At 47.5% G+C, this 24,677-nt stretch overlaps 1 protein-coding gene across 3 annotated transcripts in view; it reads left to right on the top strand.

The window, feature by feature from the left end:
• Nucleotides 1–22,398, top strand: part of LOC138767662 (patatin-like phospholipase domain-containing protein 6) — a 36,353-nt gene extending 13,955 nt beyond the window's left edge. For all 3 annotated transcript variants that reach the window (XM_069945325.1, XM_069945315.1, XM_069945333.1), the window contains 21 exons: nucleotides 7,702–7,779; nucleotides 7,929–8,131; nucleotides 12,033–12,164; nucleotides 12,336–12,459; nucleotides 12,576–12,689; nucleotides 13,428–13,503; nucleotides 13,788–13,898; nucleotides 13,993–14,056; nucleotides 14,224–14,392; nucleotides 14,603–14,785; nucleotides 18,075–18,193; nucleotides 18,414–18,570; nucleotides 18,678–18,794; nucleotides 18,869–18,938; nucleotides 19,013–19,129; nucleotides 19,215–19,363; nucleotides 20,120–20,272; nucleotides 20,886–21,002; nucleotides 21,101–21,227; nucleotides 21,667–21,728; nucleotides 21,808–22,398. In XM_069945325.1, the coding sequence (XP_069801426.1) occupies nucleotides 7,702–7,779; nucleotides 7,929–8,131; nucleotides 12,033–12,164; nucleotides 12,336–12,459; nucleotides 12,576–12,689; nucleotides 13,428–13,503; nucleotides 13,788–13,898; nucleotides 13,993–14,056; nucleotides 14,224–14,392; nucleotides 14,603–14,785; nucleotides 18,075–18,193; nucleotides 18,414–18,570; nucleotides 18,678–18,794; nucleotides 18,869–18,938; nucleotides 19,013–19,129; nucleotides 19,215–19,363; nucleotides 20,120–20,272; nucleotides 20,886–21,002; nucleotides 21,101–21,227; nucleotides 21,667–21,728; nucleotides 21,808–21,864 (2,499 nt within the window). In that variant the 3' untranslated portion in view covers nucleotides 21,865–22,398. The remainder of the gene's footprint in view (nucleotides 1–7,701; nucleotides 7,780–7,928; nucleotides 8,132–12,032; nucleotides 12,165–12,335; nucleotides 12,460–12,575; nucleotides 12,690–13,427; nucleotides 13,504–13,787; nucleotides 13,899–13,992; nucleotides 14,057–14,223; nucleotides 14,393–14,602; nucleotides 14,786–18,074; nucleotides 18,194–18,413; nucleotides 18,571–18,677; nucleotides 18,795–18,868; nucleotides 18,939–19,012; nucleotides 19,130–19,214; nucleotides 19,364–20,119; nucleotides 20,273–20,885; nucleotides 21,003–21,100; nucleotides 21,228–21,666; nucleotides 21,729–21,807) is intronic.
• The last annotated feature ends 2,279 nt before the right edge of the window (nucleotides 22,399–24,677 follow it).

Raw genomic sequence — 24,677 nt, 5'->3', positions numbered from 1 at the left:
TGTTGGCCACTTACTATTTACATACACCCGGGTAATAATAATACACTGTACATTACCAAATATTAACCACTCAACAACAACAACGCTATACATAAAATAATCTGCTATATGATGACTAAGGGCCCTATTACACAAATGGATAATCAGACGAATTTTATCGCTTTGTGTAATAGAGACAACGAACAGCTGATGAAACAATCATCGGCTGATCATTTCTTTAGGCCCAGACCTAAAATCATCAGCCGCCGACTCCACATCGCTACGCGTATTAGCAATACGAGGCCGACGGCTGACGATTGTCCAAACAGTAAATACTTCACCTGTCCATGTTCCTGGTCTTCTCCTGGGCTCTGTATGCTTTCTGGCATACGCTTTCAGGCGCTGTGGCTTCAGAGCGCCCTATCTGAACTGAAACAACTTGAGTAGGTTTACCGCTCAACCACGATATTGCCAATATTCAGTAATGGTTAATTCCTGTGTCTCGATGTGTTTGGATCTAGGGAGGGTGCCGTAAGAAGCCCAGGAGCTCACTGGGTGTACACGTAGAAATCCAGGATAAAAAAGTTCATGGCACTCCGATTCCCAAAATAATGATCCTTTATTTATAGCAAGCCCACATAAAAAAGAAAGCGTGCACAGCAACGCGTTTCGACGTTTCCGTCTTTATCACAGCTTATGCATTATATAATTAAAAACCACTTTATATACAAGTATCCAAAAGTAAAATCAAAAGGAAATGAACCTCTCACCTTCCTTCGCGTCCGCCTAATTCCACTGCGCATGTGTCAATTAGCTTGATTATGCAGAGGCTGAAGTGGAGGCGGTGCGAAGGAGGCGAGTAGTGTTCTGAACTGAAAGGCCGCTCAGCCAATCACTGGCTGGCCCACGACCAGTAATTGGCTGAGCAGCCTGTCAGCTCAGATAGGGTGCTCTGAAGCCACACTGCGTGGTGCCGAGACGCATACAGAGCGCAGGAGAAGACCAGGAGTGTGGACAGGTAAAATATTTACTGTTTGGGCAAGGGCTGTGCGGACATTGCTAACAATGTCCATGCAGCCCTTGATAGGCGGTTATCGGGCCCGGTAGTGGATTAAAATAGGTCTGTTTTGGGCGGTAGCCCGGGGCCTTGAGGTGCTGGAGGGCCCATGGCCCCCCAAACAGACTCACGCTTTCAGTGGTGTATTATCTACAGTTCTGCCATGATTTGCATAAAATTGCTGCTTTTTACTGCAATTTTGCACAAATCAGGGCAAAACTGCAGCCAGGGGACAATAAGGTAACATTAGAGAACATACTGAAGGACTTTATCATGTGACAATGATGTCACCACAGGTCCTCTACAAAGTGCCGCCATAGTTACAGTGGGTTGGGGGGGCCAAATATTGGTGAACAGCCCTGGGCCCATGGTAAAGTTATTCCGCCACTGATCGGCTGTGTAATGGGCCCAGTAAATGAGCGCCAATCTAGCAGATCGACATTCGCTTACAGTATTGATCGGGCGTTCATCAGCTCATGTAATAGGATCCTAAGTAATACAGTTTTCTCGGGCGTCTTATTGGGGGACACAGACACCATGGGGTATAGGCTGCTGTCACTAGGAGGCTGACACTAAGAAAAAATAAAACAAGTCGGCCCCTCCCAGCAGGCTATACCCGCCCACTGGCACTGAGCTAATCCAGTTTAGCTTAGTGTCAGTAGGAGGCAGATGCAGGTCTGGTTGCTCCAGATCATCTCTGCTACTTTCTATTACTAACAACCCCTTTTTTCCTTACAGGTTGGGCACGGTGAGTGATCTAGACTCACCCTGATCCCACTCCCCAAGTGACCAGGGAACAGACCCTAAATATAGAGGGACTGTCTACCCTAGGTCACCTACGGCCGGACTCAGCGCCCAGGACACAGACCTGCTCAGCTGTCTGTCTCCTCATTGCGGACCTCACTCCGCCAGCCCCTGCACCCTCAGCCTCCCAGAGTTGAGCGTTCAGCGTGGCACAGTGCCGGCAGAAGACCAGAAGACATCGGAACGGTGAGTTTCTGGTCTCGGCGGGCCTTCGCTGTGTGCGCTCGTGCTGGCCGCTACCCCGACCCCGGCGCGCGCCCGACTCTCCCGCCGGCTGTAGCGCGCAGGTCCTGCCCCTCCTCGGCCACCCCTCCACCTGGGCCTGGTACCGGAGGATACTGGGTCCCTCTGGTCCCGAGCGGCAGCTTGCTGGTTTTCTCCGGCGGCGTACGCCGCACTCCAGTCCCGGCGCCATTCCGGTTCAGGCGCCTGTTTGAATTTCCCGCGCGCGCGCGGTCCGGCGCGGTGACGTCACTGCGCTGAGGACGCCGCGCCAGTACTTGCGCGCGGGCAGGCGCGGTGACGTCACTGCGCTGAGGACGCCGCGCTTCCACATTCCCGCGCGTCGGCTCCAGGATACAGGCTTCCGGTCCACTCGCCGTCACTGTACCCTGCTCTGCAGCCGTTTCTGCCGGTCTTTACGCCGCTGCTCCTGCTTCATCTTCAGGACGCTTGAATCTCCCGGGTAAGCCCTCTGGGTTTCTTTACTTTATGTTACTGTCTGTTTGCTGCCGGCTCACTGGATTTCTATTCTCCCCCTGCAGCCTGTCACCAGTCTCCGGGTACTCTGCTGGAATCCTTCCACACGACACCTTTTTTTTTTTTTTTTTTTTTTCTTAAGCTGTCTGCCTAGGAGATTGCACTTGTGTTTTTTTTTTTTTCTCTTTATATGCATTATGTCTGAGTCAAGGTCTGACTCCTCTCGCCGTCAGCAACCTCCCCCTTCTTCTGTTACTTATTATTTCTGTTCATCCTGTAACACTAAATCTTCTTCTGGCCATTCTCAGCCACTCTGCACTGCTTGCTCCATGCAGTCCTGCTCTTCTCAGTCCCTTGCACAGGATCCCCCTCCTTCCCAGGAGTCGGATGAGCCAGCTCCAGCTTGGGCGCGTTCCCTCTGTCATTCTGTCTCTCAGATGGCTGAGCTTTCCCAGTCGGTCGCGGCCGCCCTCGACCGTCTATCCGCTTCCGCGGCAGCTCAGGCTCGCCCTCTCCCTTCCACCAGTCGCTCCGGTCGGAGTCATTCCCGTAAACGCCTTCGGGCGGCCTCTTCCCGGTCGTCTTCAGGCTCCCCTAGGTCGAGTCTGGCTCCTGCCCACATCTCCCCAGCTAGACGGTCTCATTCTCCTGGAGACCAGTCGAATTCTGAGGGGGCTTCCGCCTCTGACTCAGAGGATCCTCACATGTCTGCCACGGTGGATAACCTCGTGGCCGCCATCCGTGATACCTTCCAGTTGAAGGATTCAGCGGATCCTCCTCCATCCGGGGAGGTCTGTTTCAACAGGAGCGCCCTCCGTGTCCGTAGCTCTTTTCCAAGCCACAAGGAATTTGACGCTTTACTCACCAAGAACTGGAAGTCCCCGGATAAAAAGTTTGCCAAGCCCAAACGCTTGGACACCTTGTATCCGTTTTCGCAGGACCTTGTGTCTCTCTGGTCCTCCCCCCCTTCTGTGGATCCTCCAGTTTCCCGTTTGACTAAGGCCACTACGCTTCCCCTTGACAATGTGGCTTCCTTCAAGGATTCCACCGATAGACGGGTGGAAGCCTTGGCTAGGTCGGCTTTCGAGGCCTCCGGATCCTCCCTTTTGCCCACCTTTGCCTCCACGTGGGTTTCCAAGGCGATATCGGTGTGGGCTAAACAACTGAGGGACGGTCTTCTTTCTGGGGCGCCCCCTGATGACCTGGCTGACCTTACTCAGCAGATACAGGATGCGGCCCAGTATATCTGTCTAGCTTCCTTAGACTCCGCAGCCAGCTCAGCCTTCGCTTCAGCTAATATTGTGGCCATACGTCGTTCCCTATGGCTCCGTGAGTGGCGGGCTGACCCGGCCTCTAAGAGGTCTCTTACCAGTCTTCCTTTTGCAGGTTCCCGTCTTTTTGGGAAACGCTTGGACGAAATAATTTCTGACGCTACCGGAGGTAAGAGTACCAGTCTTCCCCAGCAGCGCCCGAAGCGTCAGGATACCCGACGCAAGCCGGGTTCCTTTCGCTCCTTTCGGTCGCTCCCGCCTGCTCCCTCCACTAAAAACGCGGGCTCTCAAAACAAGAGGACTGGTTTCCCCAGGAACCGTCCTTCCTGGCAAACCAGGTCGAACTCCTCCCGGCCCCCCTTCAAGTCAGGCGCTCCCAAGACCGCCTCCTCCTGAAGGTTTCCCCCCGTGCGACTCCCCGCTGGTGGGCGGCCGTCTCCTGCATTTCCAGGAGGCATGGCTCTCCCATGTCGAGGACGCCTGGGTGCGGGCCGTGGTTTCTCGGGGCTACAAGATAGAGTTTTCCTCCATTCCTCGCGACCGTTTCTTCCCTTCTCGCCTGCCTCGGTCTCCCTCTCTGGCGGCCGGGTTCTCTCAGGCCCTCCAGTCTCTCCTCAACAAGAGAGTTGTCGTCCCCGTTCCTTCCTCCCAACGGTTCCGCGGTTTCTATTCAAACCTTTTTGTAGTTCCGAAGAAGGACGGCTCGGTGCGTCCAATCTTGGACCTCAAGCGACTGAACCGCCACGTCCGGCTATCTCATTTTCGGATGGAGTCTCTGCGTTCTGTCATCGCGTCCCTGGAGCCGGGAGAGTTCCTCTCCTCGGTGGACATCCAGGACGCGTATCTCCATATTCCGATTTTTCCCTCCCACCAGCGTTTTCTTCGCTTCGCCATCGAATCGGACCACTTTCAGTTCGTGGCCCTACCTTTCGGCCTGGCCACGGCCCCTCGTGTCTTTACAAAGACCATGGCGGCTGTCATGGCTCTTTTACGGTCCCGGGGGATTTCAGTAACACCCTACTTGGACGACATTCTGGTCAAAGCCCCGTCCCGGGACCAGAATTTGGAAAGCCTCCGGATAACGTTGGACACTCTCTCTCGTTTCGGGTGGCTCCTCAACCGACCCAAGTCTTCCTTGACCCCCTCCCAGTCCATTGTGTTTCTGGGGATGAGGTTGGACTCGCTTCAGGCTCGGGTTTTTCTCCCGGAGGACAAGCTGGCGTCCCTTCGCTCCGGGGTTCGAGCCCTTTGCAGTCATCGCCCGGTGTCCATTCGATTCTGCATGAGGGTGCTGGGGAGGATGGTGGCCGCAATAGAGGCAGTGCCTTTTGCGCAGTTCCACTCTCGTCCCCTTCAGCTATTCCTTCTGGCGCAGTGGGACAGGTCTCTTCCTTCCCTGGATCGCCGGGTCAGTCCCCCTGCTCGTCTTCGGAGGGATCTCCAATGGTGGCTCCAGTCTCAGAGCCTCTCCATCGGTCGCTCATTCCTGCCCATCCACTGGCAGATAGTGACCACCGACGCCAGCCTGCAGGGCTGGGGAGGAGTGTGGCACACTCTCACCGCGCAGGGGACTTGGTCGCCGCAGGAGTCTCGGCTTCCTATAAACATACTCGAACTACGGGCCATCAGGCTCTCTCTCCTGCACTGGCAGGCGCAGCTCCGAGGTCTCCCCGTTCGTGTACAGACAGACAATGCCACCGCGGTGGCGTACGTGAATCATCAGGGCGGCACCCGCAGCAGGGCCGCCATGGCGGAAGTGGCGCTGATCCTCTCCTGGGCAGAGGTAAACGTGTTGGCCCTGTCGGCTGTCCACATTCCGGGGGTGGACAATTGGATGGCCGACTACCTAAGCCGCGCACGTGTGGACCCAGGGGAATGGACCCTGCACCCCGAGGTGTTCTCCCAGATCTGTCTCAGATGGGGAACGCCCGACGTGGATCTGATGGCATCCCGGATCAACCGACGTCTGCCGAAGTTTGTCTGTCGGACGCGGGACCCTCAGGCTCTGGCGTCAGACGCTCTGGTGATTCCTTGGCGGCAGTTCCGCATGCCTTACATTTTCCCTCCCCTCCCGCTCCTTCCACGGGTCCTGAGAAAAATCAAGGCGGAAGGGGTTCCAATCATCTTGGTGGCTCCGGACTGGCCTCGCCGCGCCTGGTACGCGGATCTAGTGAACCTCGCCGTCGACGCCCCCTGGCGTCTGCCCGACCGTCCGGATCTTCTAAGTCAAGGCCCGATCTGCCACCCGCATTTCGCGTCGCTTCGTTTGACGGCGTGGCTGTTGAAACCTGGGTCCTAAAATCCCGGGGTTTCTCGGACGCGGTCGTCAGGACGATGATCGGGGCGCGGAAGTCGTCTTCTGCCAGGATTTACTATCGCTGTTGGAAGGCCTACCTCCGTCATTGCGAGGCCTGCGCGGCGCACCCGCTTTCCTTTTCGGTGGCCCGGCTCCTCGCCTTCCTCCAGGCAGGACTGGAGTCAGGCTTATCCCTTAGTTCCCTTAAGGGTCAGGTTTCCGCGCTTTCTGTTTTTTTCCAGAGACCCTTGGCTTCGATCTCTCAGGTGAAGACCTTCCTTCAGGGGGTGGCACATCTTGCCCCCCCTTATCGTCGTCCAATTACCTCCTGGGACCTAAACCTGGTTTTGGATGCTTTGCAGTCTTCTCCATTTGAACCCCTCAGGGACGTGCCCCTGTCTATTCTCTCCTTCAAGGTGGTCTTCCTGGTGGCCATCACGTCGATTCGACGAGTATCGGAGTTGGCCGCTCTTTCTTGCCGCCCTCCCTTCCTGGTTTTTCATCAAGACAAGGTGGTGATGCGGCCTGTGGCCTCATTCCAGCCCAAGGTCGTGTCGCCTTTTCACCTCAATGAGGATATTATCCTCCCCTCCTTCTGTCCCGCCCCCTCTCATCCGAGGGAGCGGGCGCTCCACCACTTAGACGTGGTTCGCGCCTTGCGCATCTACCTTGCGCGGACAAAATCGTTTCGCACTTCTGACTCCCTTTTCATCATCCCTGAGGGTCCTCGCAAGGGATCGGCGGCGTCCAAGGCGACCCTTGCCCGCTGGATTCGTTCTGCTATCTCTCGAGCTTACAGTGGTAAGGGGAAGGCTCCTCCTTTCGGAGTCTCGGCTCACTCCACTCGGTCGGTCGGAGCTTCCTGGGCTATCCGGCATGGGGCTTCGGCCCTTCAGGTGTGTAAGGCCGCCACCTGGAAGTCTCTGCATACCTTCTCGAAATTTTACCGGGTGGACACCTTTGCATCGGCTGATGCGAGCTTGGGCCGCTTGGTCTTGCAGGCAGCGGTGGCTTCTTCCCCTTAAGTTCTTCTCTGCTCTTTCCCTCCCAAGGGACTGCTTTGGGACGTCCCATGGTGTCTGTGTCCCCCAATAAGACGCCCGAGAAAGGAGGAGTTTTTACTCACCGTAAACTCTCTTTCTCGTAGTCTTCATTGGGGGACACAGCACCCACCCCTTGTTGTCTGTGTTGTTGTTGCCGTTTGGCCTGTGTTTTCAGACCTTGAGGTGGACTTTGTTTTTTTTCCTTTTTCCTTCGGCTCCTCCTACTGCTTTTCACTACTGGATTAGCTCAGTGCCAGTGGGCGGGTATAGCCTGCTGGGAGGGGCCGACTTGTTTTATTTTTTCTTAGTGTCAGCCTCCTAGTGACAGCAGCCTATACCCCATGGTGTCTGTGTCCCCCAATGAAGACTACGAGAAAGAGAGTTTACGGTGAGTAAAAACTCCTCCTATCCAATTAATAATAAGGTTCATGGTGGTCACAAGCCCCCAGGGCATTCAGAGGTGCTCCCAGGGGTAACTGGTGCTTTTCATGGCCCACAATTGAAGCACACCCATAGATTACTCAGATTTCCCCCTGATGTCCTGTTTTACAGGATATTTCTTTACTGGAAAACAAGGTTTCTCTTCATCATGCAAAGGCCGAGACCATTATTGCACGGAAAGGAGACCAGGTAAGTTTTGGACAAAGATGTCTGCCGGTTTCTGCATTATTATGATGAATTTTTTCCTATTCATGTCTTTACATGTCCGTTTGCTTGTAGCCGATATCTGAACATCCCTAATGTCTTAGATAATTTAACATTTTCTTTCTTCCTCTCAGGATGTTGGGCTCCACTATGTTCTCTCAGGTCGTCTCCATATTTATCAAGGACTCACAGGCCAAGAGGACTCTTGTATCTTCGTGACGTCACCCGGGGAGATGATTGGACAGCTGACTGTTCTTACCGGAGAACCTCTGATCTTCACGATTAGAGCCGTCCAGGACACAGCCTACCTATGCCTGAGCAGGGACTGCTTTTACCAGTTAGTTTCTTGGTCATCTCATATGCTTTTTCTATGTCATGTGTCTATTAATGGTAATTTTTTTATATAATTATTAGTTTTACTCTTTATAACTATACATATGTATGTTAACCAGAAGGGGTAGCTGGGTGCAGTAGTGCTCTGTATGGGGTGCTGCTAGCCCAATGCCCCTAGCGTAATCCTTACTTTTTCTCACTAGGAATGTTGTCTAGGATGTCTAACACTAGGAATCCACCAAACAACTATATCTTTACTGAATAGCAATATAGGCAAAAACTGGTGAGAACATAGGCTGGAAAGTACAAGACGTATGGTGGACAGTAAAGATGTGGTCACAGTTTCCTGCAGTTTTACAGTTTCTGTATGCTTTTTGAACATTTAAAGTGGAGTCATCATTTGTTTTTTTTTGTTTTTTTTAATTTATGGTGACTTTTTTTTTTCATTTTCACCCCTTACTGCTGCCACCTAATGGAGTAGTAATAAAAGAAACAATGTGTTTATTTTTATTAAGTTATATTACGAAGTAATATAGCTTTATTAAAGCAATGTATTAATATAAAATAATAACAGTTATGTAAAGAATCCTACATGAAGGGCATATGCAGAAAAGATAGTTGGGACGTGTAGTTACTAATCACTTACTCATTATCTTCAACTGATGTTGACCAAAGTTAGGCGAAGTGAATTGCCAGTTTTCTGTAGCTCTCAGAGTGGACTGTAGCCAGTCTTGCGCTAAACCTCCTGATTGCACATTATGCCGTGACCACCGTGTATGTGGCCCAGATCTGATCTGTGTCAAAGGTAGCTAATGGAACAGGTTATAGGATAACCTGCTTGAAGCAGGGTGATTGGTACTGGATCAGGTTCAGGGGCACCAGGAGGTAAAATCTCCTCCTCACTGTGGGCTTGACCTTTCCACAGGTACCCCAGACTTGAGTGGATTGGATTCAGAAGCCTGAAGAGAAAAAGACATCTCTCTCTGTGATTTCACCTCCCTCATCTCTTCACTGTCAAACAATCCAAAACTCCTCTTCAACACCTTTAACTCTCTTCTTAAGCCCAAAGTTCAGACACCTATCACTGACCTCTGCGATGAAGATTTGGCCTCCTACTTCAAAACCAAAATTGACACTCTCTGCTCCAATTTCACCTCCCAGCCCCAAAGTCCCATAGCTCCTATTACTTCTCCCATAGGTCCCCTTCCCTCTCCCACTCCCTCGTCGCTCTCAGCTTTTGATCCAGTGACAGAGGAAGAAGTCTCCAAGCTCCTCTCCTCCTCTCGTCCCACTACCTGCCCTAGTGACCCTATTCCCTCACACCTCCTCCAGTTCCTCTCTCCCGCTGTCACTACTCACCTCACTAAAATATTCAACCTCTCCCTCTCCTCTGGTATCTTTCCCTCCTCATTCAAACACTCTGTAATAACCCCACTGCTGAAAAAAACATCTCTAGATCCATCCTGTGCAGCCAACTATCGACCTGTCTCCAATCTCCCCTTCATCTCTAAACTCCTGGAACATCTTGTCTATTCTCGCCTAACCCGCTATCTCTCTGATAATTCTCTTCTTGACCCTCTACAGTCTGGCTTCCGATTCCTTCACTCCACTGAAACTGCTTTTACCAAGGTGTCAAACGACTTCCTGAAGGTCAAGTCACAAGGAAACTACTCCTTGCTGATTCTGCTGGATCTCTCAGCAGCGTTTGACACCGTGGACCACCAGCTTCTCCTCTTCATGCTCAGCTCTCTTGGCCTTAAGGACTCTGTTCTCTCTTGGTTCTCTTCCTACCTCTCTGAGCGCTCCTTCAGCGTATCCTTCTCTGGCTCTACTTCTTCTCCCTTACCTCTCTCTGTTGGGGTTCCCCAGGGGTCAGTCCTGGGTCCCCTCCTCTTCTCCCTCTATACAGCCCCCATCGGACAGACCATCAGCAGGTTTGGTTTCCAATACCACCTTTATGCTGATGACACCCAGCTATACACCTCCTCCCGTGACATCTCCCCTGCCTTCCTGCAAAATACTAGTGACTGTCTATCTGCTCTCTCTAACACTATGACCTCTCTGTTTCTCAAACTTAATCTCTCTAAAACTGAACTTCTTGTATTCCCTCCCTCTAACCATCCTAAACCCGACATCTCCCTCTCAGTCTGAGGTACTAGCATAACTCCTGTGCACCAGGCTCGATGTCTGGGGGTTATGCTAGACTCTGATCTATCCTTCACTTCCTATATCCAAGCTCTTGCACACTCCTGTCATCTTCATCTCAAAAACATCTCCAGAATCCGCCCATTTCTCACCACTGACCCCGCTCAGACTCTGACTGTCGCCCTGATCCATTCCCGTCTTGACTACTGTAACTCCCTACTAATCGGTCTTCCCTTCTCTAAGCTCTCCCCTCTCCAGTCAATCCTGAACGCAGCAGCTAGACTCATCTTCCTCTCCAGCCGCTATACCGACGTCCCCCCTCTGTGCCAGTCACTGCACTGGTTACCCATTAAATCCAGAATCCACTTCAAGCTCCTCAACCTCACCCATAAAGCTCTCCACAACTCTGCCCCTCCATACATCTTCTCCCTCATCTCCACCTATCATCCTTCCCGTGCTCTGCGCTCTGCAAATGATCTAACCTTAACATCTTCCATTATCAGAACTTCTCATTCCCGCCTCCAAGACTTCTCTCGTGCTGCACCAGTTCTCTGGAACTCCCTACCCAAACACATCAGACTCATACCCAATACCCACAGTTTTAAGCGTGCCCTGAACACTCATCTCTTCAGGCTCGCCTATAACGTTCCCTAAACTTGTTTCCCCCTTCTGTTGTTTCCCTTGCTCTATATCTGACGGTTCCTGCACTTTATATGTTTACTTGCAATCAGATTTTGGCGCTGTTACTGTCTCATCCTGTATTTCTAACTATGTACAATGGCTGGACCATGGATAAATAAAGCACTTATGCACTTTATTTATTCTAATTTAACTGTGTATTATGTACCTCTGTACTATATGCATAGAAAAAAAAAGTGCTGCGGAATCTGTTGGCGCTATACAAATAAATTTATTATTATTTATTATTATTATTGATCCACTCTCAATCAGGAACTGGGGCATAATGCTGTAGCTTCTTACTTGCTTTAGCAGATTTGCAGGAAACTGTCTAGTCCTAAGACAGGGTCTAAGGTCTAACAAAACTAACTGTAGTCTGCTCAGGTGACAGACACCTACTTACACTTCTCTGACTAGAACCAGACTGACTGAAAAGTTACATCCTCCTGGGTGAAGGGGGGTGGACTTCTACTTTTAACAGTAATTGGTTTTCACTAGAGATGAGCGAACCTGGAGCATGATCGAGTACATCCGAACCCGAACGTTCGGCATTTGATTAGCGGTGGCTGCTGAAGTTGGATAAAGCCCTAAGGCTATGTGGAAAACATGGATATAGTCATTGGCTGTATCCATGTTTTCCAGACAACCTTACAGCTTTATCCAAGTTCAGCAGCCCCCGCTAATCAAATGCCGATCGTTCGGGTTCGGATCGACTCGAACCCGAACCTGGTTTGCTCACCTAGTTTTCACCCAGAAAGAGGTGAACTTGGGAGACGTTCGACTCTACTGCAAACGACGTTTTATTTAATGCGAACGATTTGCGAACGAGCAACGATAAAAATAGGTCCAGGTCTTATAAAGCGATCAACGATTTCTCGTTCGGTCGTTAATCGTTAACTGCATTTCAACCAAACGATTATCGTTTAGATTCGAACGATTTAATGGTAATCTGAACGATAATCGTCCGGTGGAATAGGGCCCTAAAAATTTTGTCAATTCAAATTTATAATAGTAGTACTGGGCTTGTGTGCACTGTATAGGATTTGAACAGTTTGTTCCATGTATCTCTGTCTATGTTCCAGGATCCTCCGTTCTCATCCCCATGTTCTTCTCTCGGTGGCACATTCTGTTGCTCGGCGTGTTTCACCGTTTGTGAGACAGGTGGATTTCGCCATTGATTGGATTGGGGTGGAGGCTGGTAAAGAGCTGTACAGGTGAGAATACTGATAGAGTTTTATGTACTGTATACATAAAATAATGTCCACCATTGCCTGCTAGCCTACATAGTTAAGTTGCTCCTTTTGTGGTAGGTATGCCACTGTGTTAGTTTCTCACTTTACCTTTATTTTTATCATTCTTTTCTCTTGTTTTCTTGTTTCCTACAGGAAGGGGGATCCTTCAGACTGTACATATATTGCCTTGAATGGTCGACTCCGCTCAGTGATCCAGCACCCAGATGGGAAGAAATGTGTAGTGGGGGAACATGGCCGAGGGGAGCTGATTGGTATGGTAAGACACCAGGATGAAAAAAACAAGAGACAATGAGCGTCAGCTATTGGAAACCACTCTGTATAAACAAACTCTTCTTTCTTCATGTGTTTCTATCCTCTCATCTATTATTTTAGGTTGAGGCTTTAACCCATCGACCAAGAGCGACATCAGTCCATGCAGTGCGAGATTCTGAATTAGCAAAACTGCCAGATGGGGCATTGTCTTTTATCAAAAGAAGATATCCGCAGGTACTAACATGATAGAAGTTACTTTCATGGACCTTCTGTTATCTTCAGTGGTGTCCATAAAGAATTGGATACTTAGGAATGTTAAGCTGGTCATGACCTACTGTTTAAGGACAGTGCATAACATAAAGGCAAAACATTGTTTATGATCACCAGGGGTAAAAAGACATAATGATTAGTGGGGGAAACCACTTTGAATGGCTTGCAGTGCTGCTACTGTTATTTTGTGGAGAATGAAGAAAAGCTATCTTATTTTAGACCAACCATTGTCTCCTCCAAAAGGGATGAAGCACTTTTACCAAGCTCTGTGCCTAGCGCAAATGGGGAAAAATGTGAAAATCTTTGTGCACAGACCCTACTTGCGCAAAAATTGTGCTAATTTTTGTTGGCGCCACGTGCACCATATGGGCATAGGGGGCATGGGCACAGTATTGCATGTGGGGAGGCATGTCCCCCATGTGTGCCAAATATATCAATACCTTCACTTGGATTAATTAAAAAACAGGCTACAAATCTATGCGCATAGATTTTTGAGCCTTCAGCCTCCACCATGCTGAATTTATGAAGAGGCATGTGCCTCTTGATAAGTCCAAGGGTACAGCAGGGAACATTAGTGTTATATGGGGGCAGAAGAGTCATTATAACTAAATGGGCCACAGTTCAAACTTCACTTCTTTGGAAAGTGCTGCACATCTGATTATCAGAAAGTATTTTCATATATTTTGTGAATCATTTCTACAGGTGGTGACCAGGCTCATTCATATTTTAAGCCACAAAATCCTTGGAAATCTCCAGCAACCACAAGGTGATCTCACTGGTAAGACTTATTTTTCATTGGTAAGAAAATGTCCTCTTGAAGTTCACTTGGGGTCCTAGGGGACCTCTTCTCATTACTGGCCATCAATATCTGATCTGATCCTGCACGGGTATCGGGGGTCAGCCCCCACTGATCAGATATTGGTGCCTGTGTCTAGGGGATCATAGATATGAAAGATACATGAGTCTTAAGGGCAGGTACAGAAATTAAAAGGTTGGGGGTCCATAAAAGCAGACATACAGTAAGATATAACCCCTTTATCCTCCTTTCTCTTTCATTCTTAGACCCCAGTAACGTTGCCAACAATCTCTGTACTGTATGCGTTTTACCCTGCAGCAACAATGTCCCCCTTACTGCATTTACCTTGGAGCTCAGGCATGCAATGAACGCCATAGGTAAGACTCCTGGCAGGGCAAGAAGTGGTTTATCGGGTTACCCTCCCAAACAATAGTGGTATGGGTTACTACACTAACAATCTGCCTCTTACAGGACCAACTCTTGTTCTTACCAGTGACATCATCAGGGCGCGGCTTGGAGGTTATGCCTTAGAAAGGTTTGTCAGGCTGCTTTCCATGCAATGGCCAGCTTGGCTTACAGCACTGCATATATATATATGAGGCTGGCTTATTGGTGTAAAACACTTCTGTGGATGTTGGCATGGTGATGGGGCAAAACTGAGATACCTGTTTGGATACATCTGCTGTGCTATCTTTTCTGCAGCACCCATGAATGTCAATTGTCAACCTGGCTCGCCCAGCAGGAAGACCTTCACCGTATTGTCCTATACCAAACCGAGTTTTCCCTCACACCATGGACCATACGCTGTATCCGCCAGGCCGACTGTGTTCTACTGGTGGGACTGGGAGAAGAAGAGCCAACACTGGGCGAGGTGAGATGGTTTTATAGTTTATGTTCTTCATAAAATCCATAGAGACAAATGTGTTTCTTTGACAAATCATTTCCCCTTGAGGTCAAGTTTTATTCTGCTTGTACCATTGCATAACTGGGAAGACTTGGATTTTGAGCTTGCTCTATTCCATATTCCCCCCCCCCCTATTCCTAATTCTGTTTAAGTCTCGATTTTATTGTTGCTCTCCAGCTAGAAAAGTTCCTTGAGAATTCACCTGTTAGGGCCCTCAAACAACTTGTTCTCCTCCACCGGATGGATGGTCCTTCTCCTTCTGGAACGGTAGAATGGCTGAAACTGAGGACCTGGGTCTCAGGACATTTTCATATTCGAGGTCCAAAGAGGTTGTTCACAAAGAGACCACCACATAAAATGGTAACTATAAAAGTAGATAGTATAAAGATAGTAGAGCTGAACCTCCATAGATCTTACTACTACTGGTTCTAGAAATAGTGAAGGAAAAAGGACTATTGTGGTGAGCCCAGCATATTATACAAAAAGCAACTTTATTAGATGATCATAAAGTGCAGAGTACAAAGAGAGTGCAATTATTCCATAAGTGTGCAATAGAGGTGTGAATGAGTTACTTGGAGTAACTGGAAGAAGTGAAAACTTGCTACACACTCCTAATATCACAGGAATTGTAGATAGCACATACAATAGCATATACGAATTTTATGAGTCATTATTGCCATGTACTGACCTGAGACACCATCCTAGTCTCCTAAATCCCCTTACTGCACAACCGATCGGTGCCTATTTTACTAAAGCCATCGATCTGACATAATTACTTCCTTGACAGCCTACATACCTCTATATGACGGATCAGTGCAGGGCCAGAAACCGTCTGGAGGAGGGACGCCTTACCCAGCGGTCCCTCAACTAGTATACTTACCCAGCGGTCCCTCAACTAGTATAGGTAGGGTATAACAGGGTCACCTTACCCGACAGCACCCTAGCTTTTTTAATAACTCATTCACACCTCTATTGCACACTTATGGAATAATTGCACTTTCTATGTACTCTGCACTTTATGATCATCTAATAAAGTTGCTTTTTGTATAATATGCTGGGCTCACCACAATAGTCCTTTTTCCTTCACTATTTCTTGTTTGTACTACAGACTTGTGGGAGCCACGTATAGAATTATTCAGCCAGGTACCATCCTCCTTTCTTACTCCTAATACTACTGGTTGTAGAAGACACTTAAAGAGATGAGTTTTTGTACTTGGGGTACTTCATGTTGTACTTCAATATTATGCTACTGAGGTTCAGAGTCCTTAAAGGGGTATACCCATCTTATTGCGTTATCCCATCTACAGGTGGGGTCAGACCACTTAGACCAGGGGTGGGGAACCTCCGGCCCGCGGGCCGCATCCGGCCCCTGAGACCTCCCGATGCGGCCCGCGGCCCGCGGCTCCCCTGTGACACGCGCTGCTTTGGAGGAGGAAGGAGCCGGCGCACACAGCATCCTCTGTGACAGCTGCCGTGCTGTCTGTGTCGGCTCCTTCCTCCTCCAAAGCGGCGCGTGTCTTCAGTCTCCTGCGGGCCGCGCGCGATGACGTCATTTCATCGCGCGCCGCCTGCAGGAGAAGACCGGCACAGAGGACCTGGGAGAGAAGAGGACCTGGACAGCGTGGGAGCGGAGGTAAGGTGAGAGGGATGTTTATTTTTTTTTTATTTGGGGGTTAAATAGGCTACCAGGGACATGCCTGATGGGGGGGGGATAACTAGGCTACCAGGGACATGACTGATGGGGGGGGGGGGGATAACTAGGCTACCAGGGACATGCCTGATGGGGGGGGGATAACTAGGCTACCAGGGACATGCCTGATGGGGGGGGGGGGATAACTAGGCTACCAGGGACATGCCTGATGGGGGGGGGGATAACTAGGCTACCAGGGACATGACTGATGGGGGGGGGATAACTAGGCTACCAGGGACATGACTGATGGGGGGGGGATAACTAGGCTACCAGGGACATGACTGATGGGGGGGGGGATAACTAGGCTACCAGGGACATGACTGATGGGGGGGGGATAACTAGGCTACCAGGGACATGACTGATGGGGGGGGGGATAACTAGGCTACCAGGGACATGACTGATGCGGGGGGGGGGATAACTAGGCTACCAGGGACATGACTGATGGGGGGGGGGGATAACTAGGCTACCAGGGACATGACTGATGGGGGTTGACTAGTCCACCAGGGACATGAGTGATGGGGGGGGATAACTAGGCTACTAGGGACAAGACTGTTGGGGGTTAACTGATCCACCAGGGACATGACTGTTGGGTGTTTACTGGTCCACCAGGCATATGACTGTTGGGGGTTAACTGGTCCACCAGGGACATGACTGTTGGGGGGGGGGGATAACTAGGCCACCAGGGACATGACTGTTGGGGGGGGGGATAACTAGGCCACCAGGGACATGACTGTTGGGGGTTAACTGGTCCACCAGGCATATGACTGTTGGGGGTTAACTGGTCCACCAGGCATATGACTGTTGGGGGTTAACTGGTCCACCAGGGACATGACTGTTGGGAGTTAACTAGGCTACCAGGGACATGACTGTTGGGGGTTAACTAGGCTACCAGGGGACATGACTGTTGGGGGTTAACTAGGCCACCAGGGACATGACTGTTGGGGGTTAACTAGGCCACCAGGGACATGACTAATGGGGGTTAACTAGGCCACCAGGGACAGGCCTGATGGGGGGTTAACTAGGCTACCAGGGACATGCCTGATGGGGGGTTAACTAGGCTACCAGGGACATGACTGAGGGATTAACTAGGCTACCAGGGACATGACTGATGTGGGTTAACTAGGCTACCAGGGACATGCCTGATGGGGGTTAACTGGTCCACCAGGGACAGGCCTGATGGGGGTTAGCTAGGCCACCAGGGACATGACTGTTGGGGGTTAACTAGGCCACCAGGGACATGACTAATGGGGGTTAATTAGGCTACCAGGGACATGCCTGATGGGGGTTAACTAGGCTACCAGGGACATGCCTGATGGGGGTTAACTAGGCTACCAGGGACATGCCTGATGGGGGTTAACTAGTCCACCAGGGACAAGACTGATGCGGGTTAACTAGGCTACCAGGGACATGACTGATGGGGGTTAACTAGTCCACCAGGGACATGACTGATGGGGGTTAACTAGGCTACCAGGGGCATGACTGATGGGGGTTAACTAGGCTACCAGGGACATGCCTGATGGGGGTTAACTAGGCTACCAGGGGCATGGCTGGGGGGGTTAACTAGGCTACCAGGGACATGGCTGGGGGTTAACTACAATAGCAGGGGCACTAGGCGAACAATACTTTGCCTTGCCCTGGGTGCTGCAAACCCCCGCTACTAACTGCCGCGCACGGTATGCGGCCCTCGAATGATTTTATAAATGCCCGACCGGCCCTCGACATGGAAAAGGTTCCCCACCCCTGACTTAGACTGATCCATAGAATGGGGACATAATTGTCCTTGGAATTAATAGAGGGCATTGTGTGTATATGGATAGTGCTCCATTCATCCTCTATAGGGCTGCTGAACATTCTTAAGGACTAAACTTGGATCCCAGTGGTCAGACCCTACTGATCCGCCTGTTATCCTTTATCCTGTGGAACTTTCAACTTTAACCCACCTAACTTTCTTTTTATCAGCTGGAATTCTACTCCAAAATCCTGAAGAAAGAAGTTGACTGTCATAGTGACTTCTCTCGACTTGCTCGAACTCTAACAGGAAATGCCATTGCTTTAGTACTAGGTGGTGGTGGAGCCAGGTTAGTGGAATCTGTCTAGGTTTTATTTTTTTTTTATTGCTTTATATGTGTTTCTGCAATCTAATCCTCAAGGAACCCATTTAGGTCATGTTTAGGGAAGAGGTTTTCTGTCATCTCTGCAATATTGCGGAAGTCATCAAAACAAAACTTGTTGAGGATTTTTGGGAGAGTGCTTTATAGAGTTTGGTTTGTAAATATCCTTTGTTACTCTTGTGTACAGAGGGTTCGCTCATGTAGGAATCATTAAGGCATTGGAAGAGGCAGGAATTCCTGTGGATATGGTTGGGGGAACCTCCATGGGGGCCTTGGTTGGTGGTGTATATGCTGAAGAACTTAACGCCAATAAAACTAAAGAGAGAGTCAGCAATTGGGCACAGGTAAAAAATTTGCTGTGGCTTTAACGTGTACATGAGTAGGATATGCTCATCTGAAATACACACCTTTAACAAATTTATATTAACTCATTGTTCCCTTTTTCCACCAGATGATATCATCTCTGCTAAGGACAGCCCTGGATCTCACCTACCCTATCACCTCCTTGCTATCAGGATCTGTGTTCAACACAGCCTTGATTCACCTTTTCGGACAGAGGCAAATCCAAGTAAAGAATGTGTGGCTTTGATTGGACTAGTTAGACTTTTTTGGTGTTTGGACTCTCACATATTTGTTTCCTAGGACCTGTGGCTGCCATATTTCTGCATTACAACAGATATCAGTTCTTCTTCAATGAGGGTTCACCGAGAAGGTATGAGATGAGATTATTACATGCTTTGCTTATGATTGATAGAAATCACAAGAAATGCAATCATCTTTCTGTAGGCGTACTTTGGCGCTATGTACGAGCAACTACCTCCTATATGCCTTATCTTCCTCCTCTGTGCGACCCAGTAGATGATCACCTTTTATTGGATGGATGCTATGTCAACAATCTTCCAGGTAAGAAGGGTGTGAGAGATAGTGAGAATTTGGTCTCTTTTAAGCCTTTTCCCTTCTTTCACCTTCTTGCTTGTTCTGATCCTAGCGGATGTGGCTCGTTCTATGGGGGCACGTACAGTCCTTGCAGTTGATGTTGGTCAGCATGAAGAATGGAATACGTATAATTATGGGGACAGTCTGTCTGGCTGGTGGCTACTCTGGAATCGTATAAACCCTTGGGGAACAAAAGTAAAGGTGACCTAATTATAATACACAATCTTTTTTGAGTAACCAAGTAAATACAACGTTTCGACTCCCACTGGAGTCTTTGTATAAAATACTTAACAAAGACTCCACTGGGATTGGAGATTATCTCTAGTGGATGCTGTTGGACCCCCTGCTTTACGCGTTCCAGTAGGCTATCTTTGGGATTGTATCCTGTCTCCAACACGCATCCTACCACTACTTGGATCCATTGGTGCTGTTGAAACTCCTTCCGCCTTCCATACTTTATTATAATACAATCACCAGTTCCATATGGTGAAATTCCAGAGATGGTCATGCAGAGCTATAAAAACAATAAGAATATAACATAAAGTACTCTGCATAATCATTGAGGCATCAGATAGTCCAGAAGACATAGAGGTTCAAATAACCTGGTACCTTGTGGTCCATGTATATTCTGGTTTCTTACTAGATTTATCCAATAGGTCTAGTAATGGTCTCTATATCAGACACAACCATGATCTTCCTAGTTCATCTCTTACATCAACTCAACTAGAAGATATAAACCTGTCAAGCCATGAGAGCCCATGGTTTCTGAACTGGTCATCTAGGGCACTTAGGATAATCTGTAACTGGGTTTTAAGAAACTCAAGGTGGGCATGACCCCCAGTGTAGAAACCCAGCGTAGTACTAAAGAGCAGAACAATTCAGATTTTCAGTTTACCACAGCCGATGAGTATCCATGTTCATCTGGACAGAATTTATTTCCATCTGTTCCACGACTAGATCCCAGACATGGCAGAGCTCCAGTCCCGCTTGTCATATGTCTCTTGTGTGCGGCACCTTCAGATGGTGAAGCTCAGTGGCTACTGTGAGTATCTGTGCCCTCCAGTGCAGCGCTTCTCCACATCCGAATTCCGACGCTTCCAGGAAGTATGTGTAAGTTGGCCTAAATCTTCATACTCACTGCAGTACCCATTATTTATTCTACCTTTTCCTCCATCATTAAAATATCTTTATATGTAAGAGCAAAGATATGCAGTGCCAATGTTTGAAGTTCTATGAATACCATGAGGCCAGATATTGGGATCAAACTGGAATATTATGTTTGTTCTAAGTTTAGCCGCTATATGCCTAAGTTCATTGTAGGATGTAGTGCAACATGTTATGATCTTCATAATATTACAGTGTAAAGAAAGCTTATTATGTAATGCTTACATATGACACCATATACAGCATGCCAGTTATACAGTCCTATATGCCACCATATATAGCTTTATTTGCATTTATAAAGCCTTTTAAGCAATCATATACATACAGGAATATGCAACTTTATTTGGTCTTATATGCCACTATATGGTCCCCAATATTACTATGCATACTATGTGTTATATTCATACTTATTAAATCTTGTATGCACCCTGTGTCATAAAGGGAAATATGTTCCTTTATTCACTCTATATGTCTGTAATTGTCTCACCTGAAGAGCTGATTATGAGTTCTGGGATGTTATAGGGATTCTATCTAGTATAATCTATTATCTACTTTGCAGGACATTGGGTATGACTATGGGAAGCTTATATTCACAGAGTGGCATCGAGGGGACGTCATTGAGAAGATGCTGCAGGACCACAGTGCCCCCGAATTAGACCAACGTCATGAGGGTGGTGTAAGTGTGACCTGATAACAACATACATCCATGTATTCATATCCTTATAACTAGTGATGGTAGCATAACCTTGGGATGTTTTCACTCGCTACATATAGATTGGCATGGTTCCAGGCTTCACCGATCTGGCTGAAATTGTCTCCCGCATTGAACCTACAAGCAGTCGATATATTCATCAGCACCAGCAAGTGGTGGATGAGATAGACCATGCAATGCATTATGCAGGTACCTGTGAATACATTGGAGATAATGCATGACTTAAAAGGAAGCCTTCAAACATAATTTACCTCAGAAAGGGTGGTCTAGCACAGAAACCGTTTTTTCTTTTTTTTAGGATCAGGTTGGAAAGTAGGCAGGGACAGTCTGGGGGGACTAGTGCTAGGGCTCACATTGTTTGTTTGTCCCTGTATTCCATTGAGGTCCCAGGTTCCTTAGGTCCTAGTGGGTCATAGATTTTGCATGTAACCCAAGTTACGCCCCAGAGATCACTGGTCCAGGCCTGATTTTTCTGCACTCTCTGATTTTACATGGAGCTCGTCTTTGAAAATTTTGTCTGGTTGTCTCAGAGGCTTCATCATAGTTTCGTTTAGATATAATGTACTGTAAGATGTCTCGTCATGGTGGAACTTTCTATAAGACTCATAAATAATATTTGCTTTTGTAGAGGATTGCTTGCCAAGTGATGACAAACTTGATACCGAGTACAGAAGTGAGGCCTGTGAGACGGTACGAGCTCACCCATCAGATTTTGGGGATGTTGCCCCTATATTGTCACTGCTTGACTCTTCTTTCTTTTACTTGTCAGGATGAAGAGAAGTCGCTAAGGATAAAACAAGGTTTTGGCTCCGCTCTCCCTCACTGAGCCTTAATCCGTTGTTGCTATGCAAAGTTGTAGAAATACTGCCCATAGCAACCAATTACAGTGTAGTTTAAAGAGGAAATAGAAGCTCTGCTCGGTTGCTATGGGCAACCAGCTTGTTTACTAGGCCTAATATGTTATATTTGTCATATTGTTAAGATTAACTAAAAGAAGAATAATTCTTACTAAGTTTTATTCACATTAGGGTGGCTTTGACGTTTTTTGTTGTCAATTTTGACTACATACATGCTAAAACCTCCATGAAACCTGCATGACGGCACTAGCATCACTGACTTATTGGTCACTCATTGGTCACTGACTTATGTTGGGAGGTCATTGGCCAATATTTATTTATTTATTTTTTACGCCTGACTTTGGTGGAAATTGCAGAGGTTAAAAAGACACCACTAAAATTGTGCCAAAAACTTTAGCCGGGAAGCTATCGAAAGTTGTGCAGAGGAGCAGTGCAGCAGTTGCTAAGAATAAACCAATCAGATTCCAGCTTTCATTTCTCAGAGGCCTTTTTAAAAATAAAAGCTTGAATCTGATTGGTCGCAATGGGCAACTGCTCCTCTGTTTCTCTGCACAAGGTTTGATGACCCTCATATCTTGATGAGAAAAATGGGGTACAAGCACCCTAATTTATTAAAGGAAAGAGTTACAATAAGTACAAATATACTTCTGCCTTAGCATGAGAGATGGAGATATTCACGTGTGTATTTTTTTTCTCCAGGAATTTGTTTTTAAATCAACCTGTGTCAAAAAGTTATACGTTTGTAAATTACTTCTATTTAAAAATCTCAAGTCTTTCAGTACTTATCAGCTGCTGTGTGTCCTGCGGGAAGTGGTATATTCATTCCAGTCTGATACAACACTTCCTGCAGGGCATACAGCTGATAAGTACAGGAAGACTTGAGATTTTTCTTTTTAGTAGAAGTAATCCACATATGTGTATATTTTCTCATACCAGTTGATTTAAAAACAGTTTAATACCCCTTTCTAAAAACCTATATATGAACATAGCCTTCCAGTCTAGCACTAACTTTTACCTGAGCTCCCACAATGCACTGTGCTATAATAATTTTGCAGAATTCTGAATTTAGCTTTGTGTTTGACTGGAGAAAAAAGTTGCAGTATGGGATAAGGACCTGTTCACACCTCGGAATCGGCTTCAAAATTCTGTGCGGAATCGGTGCCAAATCCTGCCTGCCATCTGTTTGAATGGGAGAGCTCGCGCTCCTCCGCTCTCCGCACCTCTACGGTCAAAAAATTGGCATGTCGACACCGATTCCGTAGTGTGAACGGGCCCTATGTAAAGGAAAGTATTTGCAAGTATTATAAATATAATTTAATATGCAAAAGTGGAATATTCCCTTAGACTGAATATCAGGTCAGGACATCTGTGTTTAATGTAATCTAAATATAATTAATACTCTGTGATAATTTCTTTGAGATGCCATTTGTTGCTACTTACCTGCCTTTCTTCTTTTTTTAAACTTTGAACCAGTTTTTTTTTTAGTTTTTTCTGTACTATGTTTATGAGCACTCCGCAGCTTTTCACAACCAATACGGATAATAAAGACTGGAATGCCCGAAAATGATGTTTTTTATTATTTTTTTATAATTGTTATGACAAAGGTGACAGCAAGTGAGGTCACAATCAAATTACCCCCTTGAGCTTAGGCAGCACTGAGTTGTCTGGGTTCTGTGCCCCAAATTGCATGTTCTTCAGTGGCTTTGTTAGATTGGTTAGGTCTTATGTTCTGTGTTGTTGCCTGGTACATCTTTTAACTTTACCTGCATCAACTGTGGTAAAGCTCAGGAGCCATTGGCTCTGTCATCTGTCATTGATCTTCGTAGGTGATAGCCCATTTAGGTTCCAGAGATGTCAGTGCACTAGCCTGCACCATCTCACAGACCATTTAGGTTACAGGCTGGAAGGGGGAATGGGATCAGTTTCGCTGCGTTCTAAGTTCAGAATGTTTCATTGCAGCGTTGTGACTTGGGAATCTTCCTTCTAAGCGTTCTGAGTTCGGAATGTTTATTCGCAGCGTACTGAGTTTGGGAATTTTTTTTGCCACGTTCTGAGTTCGGAATGTTTCTTTTCAGAGTTCTGAGTTTAGTATGTTTCTTCTCAGTGTACTGACTTCGGAGTGTTTCTTCTCAACATTCTGAGTTCAGAATGTTTCTTCACAGTGTTCTGATTTTGGAATCTTTGAAGTGTTCTTACTTCGCAATGTTTCTTCGCAGCGTTCTGAGTTCGGAATGTTTCCTTTCAACGTTCTGAGTTCGGAATGTTTCCTAACTGCATTCTAAGTTCAAGATGTTTCTTCTCAGTGTTCTGAGTTCATAATGTTTCTTAACTGCATTCTAAGTTCAAGATGTTTCTTCTCAGTGTTTTGAGTTCGTAATGTTTCTTCTCAGTGTTCTGAGTTCGGAATGTTTCTTCTCAGTGTTCTGAGTTCGGAATGTTTCTTCACTGGGGTCTGAATGTTTCTTCACTGCGTTCTCAGTTCGGAATGTTTCTTCACATTGTTCTGAGTTTGAAATGTTTTTTTGCCGCATTCTAACTTCAGAATGTTTCTTTTCTAAGTTTGGAATGTTTTTTTGAAATGTTCTGAGTTTGGAAAGTTTCTTCAAAGTGTTCTGAGTTCGGAATGTTTTTTCGCAGCGTTCTGAGTTTGGAATGTTTCTTCGCTGCGTTCTAAGTTCAGAAGTTTGCTTTGAAGTGTTCTGAGTTCGGAATGTTTCTTCGATATGTTCTAAGTTCAGAATGTTTCTTCACTGCGTTCTAAGTTCGGAATGTTTGTTCGCTG

The sequence above is a fragment of the Dendropsophus ebraccatus genome, chromosome 1 (assembly GCF_027789765.1).
Source record: "Dendropsophus ebraccatus isolate aDenEbr1 chromosome 1, aDenEbr1.pat, whole genome shotgun sequence".
Classification (NCBI taxonomy): Eukaryota; Metazoa; Chordata; class Amphibia; order Anura; family Hylidae; genus Dendropsophus; species Dendropsophus ebraccatus.
Note: the sequence above shows the minus strand (reverse complement) of the source record. Positions and strands in the feature narration are given on the sequence as shown.